This window comes from Oncorhynchus mykiss, chromosome 19 (genome assembly GCF_057628025.1).
Source record: "Oncorhynchus mykiss isolate SJ-2025 chromosome 19, ASM5762802v1, whole genome shotgun sequence".
Classification (NCBI taxonomy): domain Eukaryota; kingdom Metazoa; phylum Chordata; class Actinopteri; order Salmoniformes; family Salmonidae; genus Oncorhynchus; species Oncorhynchus mykiss.
Window position 1 is genome coordinate 36,232,817 of NC_143040.1, and position 22,113 is coordinate 36,254,929.

The 22,113-nt window shown below is 42.3% G+C and overlaps 2 protein-coding genes and 1 non-coding gene across 5 annotated transcripts; 1 reads left to right on the plus strand and 2 right to left on the minus strand.

Annotated features, from left to right (window-relative positions):
- Positions 1–1,913: 1,913 nt before the first annotated feature.
- Positions 1,914–9,425, plus strand: zbtb24 (zinc finger and BTB domain containing 24). 3 transcript variants are annotated; one of them, XM_021573779.3, is made up of 9 exons: positions 1,914–2,355; positions 2,971–3,315; positions 5,025–5,724; positions 5,924–6,091; positions 6,284–6,451; positions 6,535–6,616; positions 6,902–7,154; positions 7,349–7,606; positions 7,931–9,425. In XM_021573779.3, the coding sequence occupies exons 2-9, from the start codon at positions 3,019–3,021 to the stop codon at positions 8,414–8,416; spliced, it is 2,412 nt and encodes an 803-aa protein (XP_021429454.2). In that variant the 5' UTR covers positions 1,914–2,355; positions 2,971–3,018; the 3' UTR covers positions 8,417–9,425. The 3 variants fall into 3 exon arrangements, with proteins under 3 accessions (XP_021429454.2, XP_090066996.1, XP_021429455.2); XM_021573780.3 differs by having other exon boundaries at positions 2,334–2,829; XM_090210870.1 differs by having other exon boundaries at positions 2,050–3,315.
- Positions 9,426–14,238: 4,813 nt separating this feature from the next.
- On the minus strand, positions 14,239–14,321 carry trnal-uaa (transfer RNA leucine (anticodon UAA)). Its single transcript has one exon. It is a non-coding gene; the product is annotated as a tRNA-Leu (tRNA).
- A 3,042-nt stretch (positions 14,322–17,363) lies between these two features.
- LOC110497590 (syntaxin-11) lies at positions 17,364–21,747 on the minus strand. The gene is made up of 2 exons (XM_021573781.3): positions 21,483–21,747; positions 17,364–19,128 (listed from the first exon to the last, which is right to left on the minus strand). Exon 2 carries the CDS (start codon positions 19,121–19,123, stop codon positions 18,242–18,244), a length of 882 nt encoding a protein of 293 aa, XP_021429456.1. The 5' UTR covers positions 19,124–19,128; positions 21,483–21,747; the 3' UTR covers positions 17,364–18,241.
- Between the last annotated feature and the right edge of the window lie 366 nt (positions 21,748–22,113).

Sequence of the window (22,113 nt, forward strand, 5' to 3'; positions counted from 1 at the left end):
TTGATGTGTGCAGAGGGTCCCTGGTTCGAGCCCAGGTTGGGGCGAGGAGAGGGACGGACTAAAGTTATACTGTTACACATGACAAGTCATTTTTCCAACAATTGTTTACAGACAGATCATTTCATTTAAAACTCACTGAATCACAATTCTAGTGGGTCAGAAGTTTACATACACTAAGTTGACTGTGCCTTTAAAAACCTTGGAAAATTGGGAGCAATTTACAAACGCCTGAAGGTACCACGTTCATCAGTACAAACAATAGTATGCAAGTATAAACACCATGGGACCACACAGCTGTCATACCGCTCAGGAAGGAGACGCGTTCTGTCTCCTAGAGATTAACGTATTTTGGTGCGAAAAGTGCAAATCAATCCCAGAACAGCAGCAAAGGACCTTGTGAAGATGCTGGAGGAAACGGGTACAAAAGTATCTATATCCACAGTAAAACTAGTCCTACATCAACATAACCTGAAAGGCCGCTCAGCAAAGAAGAAGCCACTGCTCCAAAACCACCATAAAAAATCCAGACTATGGTTTGCAACTGCACATGGAGACAAAGATCGAACTTTTTGAGAAATGTCCTCTGGTCTGATGAAACAAAAATAGAACTGTTTGGCCATAATGACCATCGTTATGTTTGGAGGAAAAGGGGGAGGCTTGCAAGCTGAAGAACACCATCCCTACTGTGAAGCACGGGGGTGGCAGCATAATGTTGTTGGGGTGCTTTTCTGCAGGAGGGACTGGTACACTTCACAAAATAGATGGCATCATGAGGCAAGAAAAATTGTTGATATATTGAAGCAACATCTCAAGACGTCAGTCAGGAAGCTAAAGTTTGGTCGCAAATGGGTCTTCCAAATGGACAATGACTCCAAGTGTAACGGATGTGAAACGGCTAGCTTAGTTGGTGGTGTGCGCTAAATAGCGGTTCAATCGGTGACGTCACTTACTTAGACCTTGAGGTAGTAGTTCCCCTTGCTCTGCAAGGGCCGCAGCTTTTGTGGAACGATGGGTAACGATGCTTCGAGGGGTGACTGTTGTTGATGTGTGCAGAGGGTCCCTGGTTCGCGCCCGGGTATGGGCGAGGGGACGGTCTAAAGTTATACTGTTACACAAGCATACTTCAAAGTTGTGGGAAAATGGCTTAAGGACAACAAAGTCAAGGTATTGGAGTGGCCATCACAAAGCCCTGACCTCAATCCTGAAAGAAAGAAATAAAAGCTGAAATAATTCTCTCTACTATTATTCTGACATTTCACATTCTTAAAATAAAGTGGTGATCCTAACTGACCTAAGACATGGAATTTTTAAATGTCAGGAATTGTTAACTGAGTTTAAATGTATTTGGCTAAGGTGTATGTAAACTTCTGACTTCAACTGTCGTTAGCCTGGTACACCTCTTATAGCATAGCAAAGTTCGATATCTTATTGTCTGCCCACTTCACATGAAGTGATCAGAAACCAATAAGTAATTGTTTATTTATTAAATGTGCAAAGACCTTTAGGTTATACATTAATGTGAGTATGATCAAATGAAAATCCATATCAAAACAACAGGTCAGTGTTCCAGACATCCCTATGTTGGCTAAAGGTTAAGGATAAGTGGGTTGGTTAAGATATAAAATATGCTATTTGTAAAACCACAGCCCCTCCACTTGACTCAATTAAGTGCACAACATTCAAATATTAATTTTAAAGCATGTTAATGTACAGATAAAACACTTATTTGCCCATAGTCTTATGATCCATAACATAACTTCTCCAGAAAATTGTTGACCTATCTGCAGGCTGTGCGAGGTTATCAACTCATGTATTACTCTGTATAATGAACACCCGAATCATTGCATAGAATTGCTGCTCTTATACGCCTCTGGTGGGACGCTCTGACAGTGCAGGGGGAAAGTCCTGAAAATAAACCAGATATCCTATTTTTAGTTTTGAAGCATTTATTTTGTTGATCCAAAAAATCTGTTAAATAACGCTAGGATACTGACCAATGATTTATATGTACATCATTGATACTGGAAGAAAGTCTCACAAGCTTTTTCCAGTTGACCTTTGTCAGACAACAGGCATAGAGTCTGGAGATCGATAAAGATTCGCCTCAACAACATGTGTAATAATCATGTGAAAGATTCGACCACGGAGGTATAATAATGACTATTTGACTCCCATTAACAAACGTTTTATTGATCCTGGCCATAGATATAACAACACCGTGGATAGATTAATGCAGTGAAAAATTATACCAACCAAAGCTTATAAAGATCGTGGATTCAAACTGCGAGAAACATGAAACACCCGTGAACAACCTCCACATCTCGCGATAATCTGAGTAACTGCGAAGAAGAGACGGTAAGGTCCTGAAAGCTTGATATCTTTTTTAAGGCATTGCAGTGTTTGCAGCAATCCTAGAAATGCTGAGAAAGTTTCTTCGTCTCTTTATTGAACATTGTTCTTTTGTTTAGATTTTGGGTTCCACTTGCAGTGCATTCATTGTGTATAATGTAGAAAGCTTTACATGGCGCCCGCCGGTGTTGTGTCGCTGTTTTGAAACGATGCAAAAATGTATGCGCACACTTCCCTGTGACTTAGTGACCAGTGATCGCTAAATTGCTCTGTCTTATGGCTCTTCAACAGTTCTTACTAAGGTTTCAAACAGCTGTTGATCGACAAAATGTATATGTGTGAAATATCGCAACAACAAAAAAGAGAGAAATATTTTCTATAGTGAGAGCCTGGAGCACTCATTGTTCTGTAGGCTGCAGTAGCAAATTCTGTGTCAAGTCAAGAGCCCTGAAAAGTTCAAATGAAATGGATGGGCTATAGGTACATTTCAAGCAGTCTCACAATTATGAAGTGTGAATTATAATGATCATGCCACAGCTTTGCGCCAATCAACATATTCCATACAATTTATTGCACTGTATTAGGCCTATTTCTTTCCAATTATGTTTCACTTTGTTGCAGGTGGTGAGGTTTGGTTAGAATCATACTTCACAATCCATCCTCAAGAAAATGTCTGAGAAGACCCTAATCACACCCACCTCCCACACAGCCATTCATTCAACAACACACAAGGATACCATCCTCTGCAAATTTGACAAGCTGAGAAAGCGAGAGCTTCTGTGTGACATCACCCTTATCGTAGAAGATGTGCACTTCAAAGCACATAAGGCCCTGTTGGCCGCCAGCAGTGACTACTTCTCCCTCATGTTCACTGCTGAGGAGCAGATCAGCCAGTCGACCTACAGGCTGGACGGCATGGCGGCGGAGACCTTTGGAGCTGTACTAGAGTTCATCTACAGTGCCCAGGTATCTAGGGGTGGAAATGGGGGTAATGGAAACTGGGTTTCGTGGAGTGAAATTCCAGGGGAAAACCAAAATAATTTTGACATTTTACATCCAGTGGGAAGAAAAGTATGTGAACCCTTTAGAATGACCTGGATTTCTGCATAAATTGGTCATACAATTGGATCTGATCTTCATCTAAGTCATGACAATAGACAAACACAGTTTGCTTAAACTAATAACACACAAACAATTATAATTTTTCATGTCTTTATTGAACACGTGTAAATATTCACAGTGCAGGTTGGGAAAAGTATGTGAACCCTTTGATTTAATAACAGGTTGACCCTCCTTTGGCATTAACCTCAACCCAATGTTTTCTGTAGATCAGACCTGCACAACAGTCAGGAGGAATTTTGGACCATTCCTCTTTACAAAACTGTTTCAGTTCCACAATATTCTTGGGATGTCTGGTGTGAACCGCTCTTTTGAGGTCATGCCACAGCATCTCTATCGGGTTGAGGTCAGGGCCACTCCAGAAGGCACATTTTCTTCTGATCAAGCCATTCTGTTGTTGATTTACTTCTGTCTGTTGGGTTGTTGTCCTGTTGCATCCTCTAACTTCTGTTGAACTTCAATTGGCGAACAGATAGCCTTACATTTTCCTGCAAAAATGCCTTGATAATCTTGGGGATTTATTTTTCTGTCGATGATAGCATGCTGTCCAGGCCCTGAGGCAGCAATGCAGCCCCAAACCATGATGCTCCCTCCACCATACTTTACAGTTGGGATGAGGTTTTGATGTTGGTGTGCTGTGCCTTTTTTCTCCACACACAGAATATTTTGCCAGTAGCGCTGCGGAACATCCAGGTGCTCCTTTGCAAACTTCAGACGTGCAGTAATGTTTGTTTTGGACAGCAGTGGCTTCTTACATGGTGTCCTCCCATGAACACCATTCTTGTTTAGAGTTTTACGTATTGTAGACTTGTCAACAGAGATGTTAGCATCTTCCAGAGATTTCTGTAAGTCTTTAGCTGACACTCTAGGATTTTTCCTCACCTCATTGAGCATTCTGCGCTGTGCTCGTGCAGTCATCTTTGCAGGACAGCCACTCCTAGGGAGAATAGCAACAGCTGAAATTTCTCAATTTATAGGCAGTTTGTCTTACGGTGGACTGACTTTTAGAGATACTTTTGTAACCCTTTCCAGCTTTATACAAGGCAACAAATCTTAGGTCTTCTGTGATCTCTTTTGTTCGAGGCATGCTTCTTGTGAATAGCAAACTCAAATTTTGTGAGTTTTTTATGGGGCAGGGCAGCTCTAACCAAAATCTCCAATTTCGTCTCATTGATTCGACTCTAGGTTAGTTGACTCTTGACAATTAGCTTTTGGAGAAGTAATTAGCCTAGGGGTTCATATACTTTTTCCAACTTACACTGTGAATGTTTAAATTATGTATTCAATATAGACAAGAAAAATACAATAATTTGTGTATTATTAGTTTAAGCACACTGAGTTTGTCTATTGTTGTGACTTAGATGAAGATCAGATCAAATGTTATGTCAAATTTTTGCCGAATTCCAGGTAATTCCAAATGGTTCACATACTTTTTCTTGCCACTGTAAATGTGCATTTTTACATTGAAATCAAGGAGTGTGATCATTTTGACGTGCACTGAAAATTAAAGGATCTTGCATCCAAGAGTGATTTTTCTTCCATTTCTATCCCTGCAGGTATCTGTGGAGGAGAGTGTTACCGAGCAGCTACTAGACCTGGCCAGACTCCTAGAGGTTAGTGACCTTGTGAAAGCTCACGCGGACCATAACCTGAACATTACCTATCCAGGTGTAGAGGGGAGGGGCCTTAGTAACATCACCTGTCCTGGTTTCGAGGTGAGACCGAAAGTGAACACAGACAGCGGAGAAGGTAAAGGACTGGGAGAAGGGACATCGTCAGCGATGCAGCCGAAACGGAAAAGAGGTCGTCCCAGGAAGAATGAAGTGGACATGTCGGTGAAGCCGTTGGAAGAGTCCAATAAACAGGAAGTAAGAAGTGATATCATCAATATCCAGGATGCAGCCAATGAAAAACAGCAGGTTACAGTCGATGGTGTCACAGTAGACTGTGTAGACCCTGAAGAATGTCTGGTTGAGTCACATGATAAACTGGATTCTCCAATAAGAGACTCTGATGATGCAGACTATGATCCTAGATCAGCCCGTACTAGGCGGCAGAGTAAGAGGAAGATCAGACCGCCGGTGAAATTTAAGGGCTACAGGGTGGGTGACCGGGACGACACTACGTCTGAATGCAGAGAACCAGGGAAGAGGGGCAGGAAGAGAAAATACCCCAACACAGAGGCACGGTGTGAAGACTGTGGGAAAGTGTTCAAAAACCACCTGTTCTTAAAGATACATCAAAGGACTCATACAGGTGAGGCCTGGGACCTCTATTACTTCCATGATTGTTTTTATTGGCTAATTTCATTTCATTATAGACAGAATTACTAGAACACATTTATTTCTGACAAGTTCCTCACAGGCGAGGCTTGTGACTAGATCCCTCCAATTAGATTAAAGCATATTATTTCATAGGCCTGAGTGATAATAATGTTTTAAAATGTTCCCACCAGGTGAAAAGCCTTTCAAGTGTTTTGCGTGTGGGAAGAGTTTCACACAGAAGCACACCCTCCTGGTTCACCAGCGGATGCACACTGGAGAGAAACCCTTCGTCTGTACCGTCTGCTCGAAAGCCCTGTCCACCAAACACTCACTAGTGGATCACATGAACTTACACACAGGTTGCCTACTTGACTGACTTCTAGCAAGTGATTAATGGTTTAGTGCGTTTCTTGGGGTATACAACTTCAATCAAAACGTATATAAAGTGTATCCCTTTTCAATTCGGCTTTCATATTCGGAATAACTCAAAAGTACGAGTTTTGCCTTTAATTAATTGTACTTGGACTCTTATTCTCTCTTTTAAATCCTAGAGGAGAAAACATTCAGCTGTGACAAATGTGAAAAGACGTTCAGCCAGAAGAGACAACTAAAGAGCCATCACAGGGTCCATACGGGTAAATCTTTACCAGAATGTGCGCACTGTCAACGTAGGTTCATGGATGCAGCTCAGCTGAAGAAGCACATGAGAACTCACACAGGTAGAGTGAGACGAGGTTTAACTTCTGCAAATTCTAGTGTGTTACTATGTAATAAGTTGTTGCTGTTGCTGATCTCGTGACAGGTGAGAAGCCTTTCACTTGTGAGATCTGTGGAAAGTGTTTTACAGCCAAGAGCACACTGCAGACGCACATCAGAATTCACAGGTGAGATATGACTCATACAAGGTTGAACTATTCCACCATGTCTTGTCATAGAAAGGATTTACACCAATCCTGAGAGATGGTGGGGAAAAAACACCCTTACCGCATGTTTATTTTATTTATTTCCATTCAAAAAATATGACGCAATTTATGTGCATGTGAGGATCACAAACTCAAAAGGGGCTTATAACGAATGTGTTCTACACACGAAGACTCCACAACAAACATGAATGAAAATGTGATCCAGTCCACATCCTTTTACCAGTGTGAACGTGTTTGTGTTTCCAGAGGAGAGAAGCCATATGTCTGCAACGTCTGCAACAAGTCATTCTCTGATGCCAGTGCCAGGCGCCGTCACGTCGCCTCCCATACCGGAAAGAAGCCATTCACCTGCTCCTTTTGCAACCTGTCCTTCGCTCGCCTGGACAACTTGAAGACCCACACCAAAACCCACAACAAGGAGAGCGTAGTCACCATCACCACCGAGGAGACCCAGTGCGGGGCTGGGGTGGTGGAAGAGGAGGCTGGGGCAACGGAGGAGGTAAGAGTTAGGACATTTGTTTTTTAGTGCCACACCACAATATTACAGTCTTAATTGACAATACAAATGACAGATTTCAAAACCACACTATGGTCCACTCAGAGCTTTGTGACACTGCAGGCAGTCATCGTAGGTAACCTTCGTGAAGTATGTCATTGATATCAGCTACAACACATGACATCATCTATACACAGGTACGGAGCATCCTACAGCTCCAGCAATACCAGCTACCTGGTCACCCAGAGCAGGAGATACAGCTGGTTGTGACTGGAGATGTGGATAATCTCAACAACCTCAACTTTGTGCCCAGTCACTGTGGGCATGATCAGGGCATCAGCATTATTACCACAACTGAGGGTGGGGTCTCTGAGGCGGCAGACCAGGTCCACTCCAGACTGACCCTCCTCACCCAGCCGTCAGGACACATGCAAAACGTGGCCTTGGTCACGCAGGTAAAGTGAGCCAATAATGGTATTTTCCCAAATGGCACCCTATTCCCTATACTGCACTACTATTGACTAGGGCCCGTCGGGAATAGGTTGCCATTTGGGACACAGACAATATATTGTACAGTCTCTTGCTTTTTTGGACACACCAGCCATCAGTACTCAGGTCAATGTGTGTTGATGTACAGGAGGTCTATGTATCTGTATTGTCCTATGCTTGTCCAATGCTGGGTTTCCCCTCTAGGGCTCAATAAAGGGCTAGGACCTTGTCCTTTTGGTTTTTTGAATGGCACGTTAAATCCAAATTATTATTATTATTTTTCAATTCAGGGCAGCGTGGACCATCACAACCAGCAGATCCAGACTATCAGCGTGCTGCAGGACGGACACATGACCAACGGGGTTGGGGTCGCAGGGCAGCCTGAACAGATGCATGTCATCACGCTATCCAAGGAGGACATGGAGCACCTTCAGGCCCACCATGGGCCGCCCCAGCCCCTGCACATAGCACCCAGGCCTGGCTCCCTCCCTGGCCCTGGCTCTGTACAGCAGCTCCACGTCATGCACCAGCAGCAGCAGCACCAGACCCTCTCTCAGCTGGCTGTGACCCAGGACCAGAGCACCATACTGGGGCAGATGAGCAGAGAGCAGCAGGGTCAGGCCCAGGCTATCCACATCAACAGCCAGAGCAGCCAGCCCATCTCAATCAGTCAGACCAGTGAACAGATCCCAAGCCACCATATCCAGGGCCAGACCTTCCAGATACAGGCTGGTACTGTCTCCTACCTCTACACCACCAGCCTAGCCCCGCCATAGGCCCGGCACAACTGACTGAAGGACTGGAGAATCAATCTGCCCTAACAGAACTGACTGAATGGGCGGGAACTGTCTCCTAGCTCTACACCACCAGTCTAGCCCAGCCATAGCCCTGATACATGGTCGTAGACGCCGCAAAGGAGTCAACAGCCATGTGTCAGGACCAGCCCAGCCATAGACTGTATGTGCACAGCAGAATTGACTGAGGAACCAGTCTGGCCCAACACATTTGACTTTGCCTTAGTTCACACTCAGGTTGGACAATGGATGTAAAAATGCATTTGTCACAATGGTTGTAAATTGAATTTAGTTAGCTATGCCAGGATATTGAAATGACACAGAGGTAGAGAAAATGTGATTCCAACTAGGTTATTCTGTGTGACACTGACATCTTCTGGCTGACGTGATGTAAAAGCTCTGAGCCAATAGCTATTCTTTCAGGCTACAATAAAAGGGTTATTTCGAAGCAGGTAAAAGCCATTATTTGCATGTCAAGTCACAATGTAATTTTTTTTAATTTTTTTTAAATGCATATTTATATTGTGAGGTGGAACAAATGTATTGTTTATATTATGAAGGTAACATACTGCCATTTGTGGTGCTGCAAGAGCAAGGCGAGAGTCGAAAGTATTGATGAGGCGAGGGATATTGTTGGTGTCTGCGTGCTACTGAAGTGCTGTGGCCCTGTGTGCTCTTTCGTTAGTTTTGTTTTTATTCATTTATTTCTGGTACCCTCCTACCTGCGAGGAATGAGGCCTGTGTGGTGTTGCACAGTTAAAATTGCAAACCCACATGCTGTAAGTCCACTGCTCTACCTAAGTGTTTTAATGGGCTGCTTGTGGGTAATACTAATACAGAAATAACCATTGTACATGTCTTTTTCTCCTCTTTACTGCTTTAAGGCTTTTTATGCCATTGTTTACCACTTCAGTGTCCTTAAATCTGTAGTTTTGAAGCATATAAAACATTTTGTTCCACTCTATTAAATATCACACAATACTTTACAAGGGTGTCTGTGATGATTCTTATGTTTGCTTGTCCACTATCTCTCCTGGTAAATTAAGTTTTATATGTATAATTTCACAACTTTTTTTTTTTAAAGGGTAGTTGACATTTACAGGTAATAGTCTATCCCAAAACGAATGACTGTTTCACATGTACAAAATAACAATACATTATCTTAGCAAATATTTAAAAAGACAACCTAAAATACTCAGTGGCTGACTCTATATTGAAAAACATTTTTAAAACAATATATTATATTATAAACCTGCTAAATCAATCACATCCACCATAAAGAAACAGAATGAAAAAAGTGTTTATGTATTTATTTTAGATGCAGCAATTGTTCACGAAGCAATCATTGGATGATTCGGTGAAGTTGTGGTAGAGCAAAGCTGTTTTCCCCTCCTTCATCCATGGTGCTCGTTCAATGTTGACATTTGGAGAGTCCTGTGAACATCAACTGTCAATGAACTTGTCATTCTGAACAGCACCATCTTCCTAATTGACAACCTCGACATATTGGCATAATATGAAATCTGATGGGCAACAGCAGCACCCCCATAACCTCCATAAAGTCTAAAGATATGTTCCAAAAAAAAATCTGTCAAGCATGTTGCTATGTGTACAATCTGTTATTGACAAAAAGGGAATATTAATCAAATATATAAACTTTATTGTTCCATGTACAATAGATTGATGAGTGTTTATTAGGAAAGTGGTGGTGGATTGCATGTGGATGGTAGTCATGGATAATGATGGATGTTTGTCATCCTGCAGTCGGAACGGAAGCATGACCAGGGGCTCAGGTCCTCTGGGAGATGAGACAAAGAAAAGAGGGTGGCTGATAGTAGGAGCATGCCTAAGATCACACATTTCACCAGGGCCCATATTCACAAAGCATCCAATGCTGCTTTTTTGACTAACATCAGTGTTACACTAGTGTATACACCCTTTTGTTATGCTAGTGAAATTGTTTCCATAGCTAGGGCTGTGAGGACTTGTGAAGAGCAGAATCAACAGCCTCTGCATAATCAAAACAGTTGCTTCGTGAGAAGATAATATTCACAGTTAGCCAATGTTATGTAAATGCCAGCTGAAAAGTACCAGTGGCCTGGCTTTGGCCCCAAGTGAGAGCAGGCCTGCCGGAGCCATGGCCCAGAGAGACACGGGTGCCGGACCAAGTAGACGGAAACAGAAAAGTCTGAGCCTTTTGGGAAAAACACAGAGGTAAATCCTGCAATCAAACGGGCTAAACATCAGTACAGAGACAAAGTGGAGTCGCAATTCAACGGCTCAGACACGAGACAAATGTGGCAGGGTCTACAGACAATCACGGATTACAAAGGGAAAACCAGCCACGTCGTGGACACCGACGTGCTTCTGGACAAGCTAAACACCTTTTCCCCCTTTGAGGATAACACAGTGCCACCGACGTGGTCCGCTCCCAAGGACTGTGGGCTCTCGTTCTCTGTGGCCGACTTGAGTAAGACGTTTACGCGTGTTAACACTTGCAAGGCTGCTGCCCCAGACGGTATCCCTAGTATCCCTAGAGCATGCACAGACCAGCTGGCTGGAGTGTTTACAGACATATTCAATCTCTCCATATCCTAGTCAGCTGTCCCCACTTGCTTCAAGATGTCCACCATAGTTACTGTACCCAAGAAAGCAAAGGTAACTGAACTGAATGACTATCTCACTCACTTCTGTCATCATGAAGTGTTTTGAGAGGCTAGTTAAGGATCATATCACCTCCATCTTACCTGACACCCTTGAACAACTTCAGTTTGCATACCGCTCCAGTAGATCCACAGATATATCTGCCATTTCACTGCACACTGCCCTATCCCATCTGGACAAGAGGAATACCTATGTAAGAATGCTGTTCATTGACTATAGCTCAGCCTTCAACCCCATAGTACCATCCAAGCTCATCATTAAGCTCGAGGCCCTGGGTCTGAACCCAGCACTGTGCAACTGGGTCCTGGACTTCCTGAGGGGCCACCCCCAGATGGTGAAGGTAGGAAACAACAACTGCACTACAATGATCCTCAACACAGGGGCTCCTCATGGGTGCGTGCTCAGCCCCCTCCTGTACTCCCTATTCACCCATGACTGCGTGGCCACGCACGCCTCTAACTCAATCATCAAGTTTGCAGACGACAAAACAGTAGTAGGCCTGATTACCGACAATGACGAGACAGCCTACAGAGTGGTGAGGGCCCTGGAGTGGTGCCAGAAAAATAACCTCTCCCTCAACGTCAACAAAACAAAGGAGCTGATCGTGGACTTAAGAAGACAACAGAGCGAGCATGCCCCTATTCACATCGACGGGACCGCAGTGGAGAAGGTGAAAAGCTTCAAGTGTAACGGATGTGAAACGGCTAGCTTAGTTAGCGTGGGCGCTAAATAGCGTTTCAATCAGTGACGTCACTTGCTCTGAGACCTTGCAGTAGTAGTTCCCCTTGCTCTGCAAGGGCCGCGGCTTTTGTGGAGCGATGGGTAACGATGCTTCGAGGGTGACTGTTGATGTGTGCAGAAGATCCCTGGTTCGCGCCCGGGTATGGGCGAGGGGACGGTCTAAAATTATACTGTTACATTGATGCTGTTGACCCGGATTACTGGTTGCTGCGGAAAAAGGAGGAAGGTCAAAAGGGGGGTATGTGAAACGGCTAGCTTAGTTAGCGTGGGCGCTAAATAGCGTTTCAATCAGTGACGTCACTTGCTCTGAGACCTTGAAGTAGTAGTTCCCCTTGCTCTGCAAGGGCCGTGGCTTTTGTGGAGCGATGGGTAACAATGCTTCGAGGGTGACTGTTGATGTGTGCAGAAGGTCCCTGGTTCGCGCCCGGGTATGGGCGAGGGGACGGTCTAAAATTATACTGTTACACAAGCTTCTCAGCATAAACATCACTGACAATCTGAAATGGTCCACCCACACAGACAGTGTGGTGAAGAAGGCACAACAGAGCCTCTTTAACCTCAGGAGGCTAAAGAAATCTGTCTTAGCCCCTAAGACCCTCACAAACTTTTACAGATATACAATTGAGAGCATCCTATCGGGCTGTATCCCCGCCTGGTACGGCAACTACACTGCCCGCAACAGTAGGGCTATCCAGAGGGTGGTGCGGTCTGCACAGCACACTGCCTGCCCTCCAGGACACCTACAGTCACTGATATCACAGGAAGGTCAAAAAAGATCATCAAGGACATCAACCACCCGAGCCACCTCCTCAAATTTGCTTTGCTAAAATCACCAGCTACAATAAATGGGGCCTCAGGATATGTGGTTTCCAGTTTGCACAAAGTCCAGTGTAGTTCCTTGAGGGCTGTCTTGGTATCAGCTTGAGGGGGAATATACACAGCTGTGACTATAACTGGAGATAATTCTCTTGGGAGGTAATATTGTCGATTGTGAGGTATTCTAGATCAGGTGAACAAAATGACTTTAGTTTCTGTACGTTATCACAATCACACCATGAGTAGTTAATCATAAAACATACATACATACATACACATACATACGCCTTTATTCTTCCCAGAGAGTTCAATATTCCTGTCTGGGCGATGTACTGAGAACCCAGCTGGCTGTATGGACGGGGACAGTATATCCGGAGAGAGCTATGATTCCGTGAAACAGAGTATCAGTCCCTGATATCTCTCTGGAAGGAGATCCTCGCCCTGAGCTCATCTACTTTATTGTCCAGAGACTGAACATTCGCGAGTGAAATATACTCGGAAGTGGTGGATGGAGTGCACACCTCCTGAATCGGACTAGAAGTCCACTCCGAATAACTATTCTCCGCTGGCGGCATCTTGGAGCAGCCTCTGGGATAAGTTCAATTGTCCTGGGGGGCTGATCGTAATGTTGGGGAGTTATCGCCGCTCAGATATCCAAAAGTTATTTCCAGCTGTATGTAATAACACAAAAAAACGTTCTGGGCTAATAATGTAAGAAATAATACACAAAATATATATATATATACTTCAAAGGAGCTAGCAGCAGGACTGCCATGTCTGTGGGCGACAGGCTCTTTCCATTGAATACAGGTGGTTGACTTCAACAACCTTCATCAAATATTTTAAAAAGGATTAGGATTACAATAATGATTACAATACTAATTTATCTACAAATATAAAGAAATGGTAGGCGGGAGCTAGACAACCTGCCATGAGGCTTTGTGGACAACGACTCCCATTGTTAGGGTCAGTATATCCATTAACTTTGGTTAATGTTTTACTCAGACCAAAATCTGTATGGAGATTCGTGAGAGAGGCTCGAATTTGTTCAACAAAAAAATTTAATTGGTAATTTGATCTAATAGCAGTTTCATAATGTTTAGGTTATTCTGAAGTCACTGATGCAAGTGGACGCACGTGGCATTTCGGCAACTGAAAAAAACAACGTTATATCTGAGTTGTGCCTGTTGTCATAGCGATAGATAGAGGACTAGATTAATATAACCTTTTTAAGGGACAATGCCATGGTGGGCTTTCACCATTTTTGTTTTAGGAGACTCATTCAGCCTCAATGGCGCTGCTCATGCTGTCACAGATACAATAGCACCGATACAAAGATGAGTTCTCTATCTAATCTCTATGTCTTGTTGTTCACGTATCTGCCCTCTCATTGGCTAGAATGGTCCCACCTGATCTCCGCCTGCCTTCCATCTTTGAGGACATGTATTTCAATTGTTATTCCGGTCACTTGACAATATAATGGACAGTGGTAGCGCTGTAACTATTTCAGGTTGTGATTACATTTTCCGCATATTGACATTACCAATGACATCAGGAACTATTAACAAAAGAAGTGCGCTGATTACCAGGAGTGGGGTTCGAACCCACGCGGACATATGTCCATTGGATCTTAAGTCCAACGCCTTAACCACTCGGCCATCCTGGTTGGCGTCGAAATGAGGGCCAATAACAGATCATGGATATCAATATTTACTGAAAAGGTTAATCATTGTTACTCGCAAAAATGTAACATTCCAATGTAAAAAAAAAAATCTTAATCAAACGGCATTATATGTCGTTGCAGCGGGTGCTACTGTGATTAGCAAAGCAGATAGGTACTCTGACATTCTATTGTAACGATTTTGCAAGACTACTGTCGATTGACCATAATGACTTCAGCCTGATCAACAGATACAAATTAATACTATCAAATTAATACATTTCCTTGATGACGATACGGTATAAATGGGCAGCCAATTGTACAGTTATTTGAAAGATGTGCTTTGTATTATTTCCCCTTGATAGGCAAACATTTCATTGGGGAGTGATAGAAGTGAAGTGATAGAAAAAGTACCCAATTGTGGTACTTGAGTAAAAGTATAGATAAATTAACACAAAGTTACTCATGTAAAAGATAGTCACCCAGTAAAATACTACTTGAATACAAGTCTAAAATTATTTGGTTCTAAATGTATTTAAGTATCAAAAGTAAATGTAATTGCTAAAATATACTTAAGTATCAAAAGTATAAATAATTTCAAATCATATTAAGCAAAGCAGATGGCACCATTTTCTTGTTTTTAAAATGTACAGATTGCTAGAGGCACACCAACACTCAGACATAATTTACAAATTATGCACTTGTGTTTAGTAAATCCGTCAGATCAGAGGCAATAGGGATGACCACGTGCTCTCTTGATAAGTGCCTGCTGCAGCAGCATTGGTATAGGCAAAACTTGATTGCCCAATGACCGACCATATGCCGCAAACTTCCTGTAGCCTAAGTGATTGACTCACATTCTAAAACATCGGGCACATTGAATTATATTTAATATACTGTAGGTTGAAGCTCAATTATGTAATACCAACTGACTTGTGGAAGTATGACTATATAGTTTGCACATCCAATCCTTTCAGATCTACACAGCAGGATCATTAGATATCTTCCGGGAAGGGGCAGTGGTCGATTTAGGATTGGGCGATTGCCAAACAGCGATAGGAACCTCACTTGCTGGTGGGGTTATGGAACACAGACGTTGAAAGTTAGCCTACATGTCACAGCAATCTGATGAGCATTCTATGAGTCTGTTTTTGACTCATGCTAGACACTAAAAATATCAATGTTTTCTTGGATATCTGCATGTGATGTGTTCTATATAATGGAAATATCAAGGTACCTTCTTGTTTTCTTAACAATGTAATAATCCAGTTGAGTCATTTTGAGGTTGCCTTCAGTTGCAATATCAGTCCGTGTAGCAATAACAGTTGTCTCCAAGAAAAGAACTCAAAAGTATCACAATTATGAGTTTAGAATGAAGCATCATGATCAAGTAATTGTGTACATCAAAAATGGATGCTCATATGAAACACAAAGGGCCATTCTACAGCATTTGTATTCATAAACATCACAATATCCTGTCAATAAACACAAGTCATGTAAAAAAAAAAAAAGTAAAATCAAACATTCAATACAGCAGAACGTTATAGGACAAGTGGGAGAAGTAAGCATTTGAACTGCACTCAAGTAAACATTATTGATTGACTAATCAAGTATTCCTTTAACTGCCAGCCTGGAGCATCGAACAAGTGTTTTGTTTTTACATTAAAGAAATGGAACACCCCATAGCACACTTGCATGTTAGCTTCTGTTCGATATCAAGATGCTTGGTCTTCTCTCCTAACACCAGCTAGGCAAGGGTGTTAATATAAAATGTATCTTTTACAGTAAAGAGGCAGAAATGGCTGCATGACATACAAAATGGCACATTCTCATTCAAACTGCATAAATAATTTTAAACAAACATACCACTGAGTGTACAAAACATTAGGAACACTTGCTCTTTCCATGACAGACTGACTAGGTGAATCAGTTGAAAGCTATGATCCCTTATTGATGTCACCTGTAAATCCACTTTAATCAGTGTAGATGAAGGGTTAAAGAAGGTTGTTTAAACCTGGAAACATGGATTGTGTATGTGTGCCATTTAGATGGTGAATGGGCAAGACAAAATATTGAAGTGCCTTTCAGTTGGGAATGGTAGTAGGTTCAACTCAATATTAAAGTGTTCTTAATATTTTGTACACTCAGTGTACATTGGAACACCCATACTGTACATCTGAAAATATTCAGGATCAAGTGCATACTTGTGTAAACAACTGCAAATGGATTAATTCTACTTCTTTAAATACATTGTCATGGCCATGAAAACACTTTTGAGAGGATCTTGACTTGAGAAAAAACAATAACACTAATATCGGTCTGTCTGCCTCACTTGTTGCAGCATGGGAAACAGCAACAGAACAACTTCCTACAGGGGTTGTTCTTCTTGTACTTCACCGCCAGCTTGATCTGAGCCTGGGCCTTGCCCACAAAGTCTGTTGTTGCGACTACGTTGGCCTCTATGTTGTCCACCATGGCCCCCTATTCCTCCACCAGCAGAGCCATCTGGAAGAACAGCTCATGGATGTCCATATAGTGGAAGTATTACTATATCGTTTACGCATCCAATCATTTCAGATCTACACAGCGGGATCATTAGATATATGTGGGGAAGGAGCAGTGAGTGGTTGATTTAGGATTGGGCGATTGTCGAAACAGAGAGATAGGTACCTCACTTGCTGGTGGGTTTATGGAACACAGACGTTGAAAGTTAGCCTTACACGTCACAGCAATCTGATGAGAATTTTCTGAGCCTGTTTTTGACTCACGATGGACACTAAAAAAAGCAATGGTCTCTTGGATATCTGCATGTGATGTGCACTATATACAATGGAAAAATTGAGGCACATTCTTGTTTTCTTCACAATGTAAATTCCCGTTGAGTCATTTTGAGGTTGCCTTCAGTTGCAATATCAGTCAGTGTAGCAATAACGGTTGTGTCTCCAAGAAAAGAAACTCAAATGTATCACAATTATGCGTTTAGAATGACGCATCATGATCAAGTAATTGTGTACATCAAAAAATAGATGCTCAAATAAAACACAAAGGGCCATTCTACAGCGTTTGTATTCATAAAAATCACAATATCCTGTCATAAAACATAAATAATATAAAAAAAATGGACAAATAATCAAACATTCAATACAGCTGAAGGTTAAAGGGAATAGTGGGAGAAGGAAACATTTGAACTGCACTCAAGTAAACATTCTTGATTGACTAATCAAGTATTCTTTTAACTGCCAGTCTGGAGCACCGAACAAATGTTTTATTTTTTTACAACATTAAAGAAATGGAACACCCCATATCACACTATGGCATGTTAGCTTCAGCAGTTTGTCATTGAGATACTGGATCTTCTCTCCTAACGCCAGCTAGGCAAGGGTGTTAATGTACAATAAGAGATAGAAATAGCTGCATATGACATACAAAATGGCACCCTCGTTCAAACTGCAGAAATCATTTTAAACATACAATGAGTACACAAAACATTAGGAACACCTGCTCTTTCCATGACAGGTGAAAGCTATGATCCCTTGTTGATGTCACCTGTTAAATCCACTTATATCAGTGTAGATGAAGGGGAGGAGACGGGTTAAAGAAGGAATTTTAAGTCTGGAGACATGGATTGTAAATGTATGCCATTCAGAGGGTGAATGGGCAAGACAAAATACTGAAGTGCCTTTCAGTTGGGAATGGTAGTAGGTTCAACTCAATATTAAGAAGTTGTTCTTAATATTTTGTACACTCAGTGTACATTGGAACACCCATACTGTACATCTGAAAATATTCAGGATCAAGTGCATACTTGTGTAAACAACTGCAAATGGATTAATTCTACTTCTTTAAATACATTGTCATGGCCATGAAAACACTTTTGAGAGGATCTTGACTTGAGATAAAACAACACTAATATCGGTCTGTCTGCCTCACTTGTTGCAGCATGGGAAACAGCAACAGCACAACTTCCTACAGGGGTTGTTCTTCTTGTACTTCACCGCCAGCTTGATCTGAGCCTGGGCCTTGCCCACAAAGTCTGTTGTTGCGACTACGTTGGCCTCTATGTTGTCCACCATGGCCCCCTGTTCCTCAACCAGCAGAGCCATCTGAAAGAACAGCTCATGGATGTCCTTGATCCGACTCTCCAGCTCAACCAGCTCCTTGTGCCGGTTCTCGATCTCCGTAAGCGCTGATCGCGCCGTCCGCCCGTCCGCCAGGAGGTTGTCGGAGAACACGTTCCACTTTCCCGTCTCGACCATCTCCTCAATCTGATCTCCGGTCACCTCCTTGCCCATTATCTTTGCCTGGCGCTGGATCCGGGTCTTGCAGTTCTCCCTCTGGCCCATCTCTGCTTGGTTGTACTCAGACATGGCCTCGTGGAAGGCCCCGGTGAGAGAAACATACTGTGAGCGCACCATGCGGACCAGAGCAGAATGGGCACCATGCTCTTCTTCCAGCTCTTTGTGCTGCATGCCGATCTTCTCCAGCCGTGTGTAGATGCCCTCCCCCCGGGTCTTGATGCCCTTGGCCAGGGCATTGGAGTCTCGTTTGATGGAGCTGATCCTCCGGACAGAGGTGAGGAATCGGGAGTTCTGCTTGCCCAGGCACTTCACATCCACCTGGAGCAGAGCGATCTCCTTCCTGATTGACTGGACCTCTCTGAAGATGCTGTCCATCATGTCTTCGCCTTCGAACACCACTGTCTGGTGCTCCAGCTGTTCCTCGTCATCAGTGCCCCGACCCTGACCTCGCTCGTCCATGTCTGAAGAAGCGGGGGCCACCCCCTTCAGGTCAACCAGTCTGTCTCTCATCCTACCTGGAATGGGAGGGAAATATTGAGGGTTACTAAATGATCTCCTTATCATCTCCTCTCTTTCATCCTACTTACTGTATATTGTAGAGCAGAATCCTGCTAGAGCAGTGCAGTTTTCATTCTTTATGGTCATTCAAGAAATGTCAGCTATTGATGACTTTTTCATGCCTTAAAGAAGTTAGTGAGCTGCATAAACTGTATTAAGTGCAGCATATCTGATTTAAACAGATAACAGCCACAAGCCCTCTTTCTATTAAGGCAATTTAAGGCCATTCTATAAGAGGAAATTAAATGACACCTATTAGCGCTGCAGACGATACAGGACTATTAAAGGCCCAGTGCACTACTTTTGTGAAGAAAATAAATGCTTCAATGTTTTAATTAATATGTTGGGTTTTTTCAGCACCCCCTACATGTTGCGGCTATGGGCGTTGGTGACTTTATTTTTTATAGACATCAGTTATTACATTCCACTCCATTGACTCATAGGACATCGATAACAAAAGTTACGATTTTAACAACAATTTGATCACTAAAAGACATAGATGATAAAATCTGTTTCTTTACCACCCTTTAACACACCTTGAACCTTTACCAAGCATTTAATTATAGGCTTAGGTTATGACTTATCGTCTCTCTGTAATCTCTTTCATGAGGCTACATGTATTTTACTGTTATGGTAGGCTAGACAAGAGAATGCAATATGACAAGTTTCTTTCTGTGCACCAACTGAACACCATGGCAAATGTGTCAAGCCAAAACACAAGCGCACGTACACACCTACAGTACAGTACCAGTCAATCGTTTGGACACACATACTCATTCAAGGGTTTTTCTTTATTTGTACTATTTTCTACATTGTAGAATAATAGTGAAGACATCAAAACTATGTGATTCTTGTGACTCTTCAAAGTAGCCACCCTTTGCCATGATGCCAGCTTTGCACACGCTTTGCATTCTCTCAACCAGCTTCATGACATGAGGTGGTCACCTGGAATGCATTTCAATTAAGAGGTGTGCCTTGTTAAAAGTTATTTGGTGGAATTTCTTTCCTTCTTAATGCGTTTGAGCCAATCAGTTGTGTTGTGACAAGGTAGGGATGGTATACAGAAGATAGCCCTATTTGGTAAAATACCAAGTCCATATTATGGCACAAACAGCTCAAATAAGCAAAGAGAAACGACAGTCCATCATTACTTTAAGGCATGAAGGTCAGTCAAAAACAGAAAATGTCAAGAACTTTGAACGTTTCTTCAAGTGCAGTCCAAAAACATCAAGCGCTATGATGAAACTGGCTCTCATGAGGACCACTACAGGAAAGGAAGACCCAGAGTTACCTCTGCTGCAGAGGATAAGTTTATTAGAGTTAACTGCACCTCAGATTGCAACCCAAATAAAATGCTTCACAGAGTTCAAGTGGTCTGATGAGTCCAACTGCCATGTCTTTGTGAGATGCAGAGTATGTGAACGAATGATCTCAGCATGTGTAATTCCCACTGTGAAGCATGGAGGAGGAGGTGTGATGGTGTGGGGGTACTTTGCTGGTGACACTATCTGTAATTTATTTAGAATTCAAGGCACACTTAATCAGCATGGCTACCACAGTATTCTGCAACGATACGCCATCCCATCTGTTTTGCGCAAAGTGGGACTATCATTTGTTTTTCAACAGGACAATGACCCAAAACACACCTCCAGACCGTGTAAGGTCTATTTGACCAAGAAGAGTGATTGAGTGCTGCATCAGATGACCTGGCCTCCACAATCACCCGACCTCAACCCAATTGAGATGTTTTTTTGATGAGATGGACCGCAGAGTGAAGGAAAAGCAGCCAACAAGCATATGTGGGAACTCCTTCAAAACGGTTGGAAAAGCATTCCTCATGAAGGTGGTTGAGAGAAAGCCAAGAATGTGCAAAGCTGTCATCAAGGCAAAGGGTGGCTACTTTGAAGAATCTCAAATATAAAATATATTTTGATATGTTTAACACTTTTTTGATTACTACATGATTCCATATTTGTTATTTCAAAGTTTTGATGTCTTCACTATTATTCTACAATGTAGAAAATAGTTTAAAAAATAATATATATAAACCCTTGAATAAGTAGGTGTGCCCAAACTTTTGACTGGTACTGTATATTGGCGACATTGTTTATTGTAACAGAAAACAGGCGCAACATATTACATTTAAGGAATAATTAACATTCAAATGAAATAAAGCAGCTCACAATTTCACTCGCCCAACAACCCAAACTCAACTTGATGAGCAAAACGCATCTCATCACAACCTAGCGTACAGTAGGCTAAATAAAATAACAGGACTGAAACAACTCCAAACGTAATCAGAAACATTTACCTGATATCGTGCTCCGTAGACTATCCTATAACACCAAAATCATTCAAACAGAACAGACAAATGCTCGAAGAATCATTTCCCCTTTCTGCTCCGTTTAGTCATCTAGCTGTGTCTGCCAGGAACCAGCCCACCACCTACTTTATTGCGTATATTCATTAGTGCAAACTGTAGCAAATCGTAACAAAAATTTCGTATTGGGTAAATTCAGATTGAACCCTCCCGTGTCTGCACGTTTGGTTCCGTTTGGTTCCTATTGAATACACCCATGGCAGGGAGTTCCCCATGGCTGCTCTGACTTTTCTCATCCACAACAACAGTGAAGGTGAAAAAGCGGAAGCAAGGACAACAATCACGTTCCCGTTTTCATATTTTAAACTCTTAAAACATTGTTGACATTAATCATTTATATTGTGGTTGTTTTATGTTACTGGAAACATAGTTTTAATCAATGTTGTTGTACATTACACTTCTGGTATATTTGAATGAGCATGATGGAACATATTGTGCCTATGCGGAAGATTCCGACCTGAGTTAAGCGTGCGTAAATGGAACGCAATTCCCGTTTTATGCACTTTTCTCTCTATGCATATTCTGAATTTGAACATAAGCATGAGAACAGTATGGTATTCTG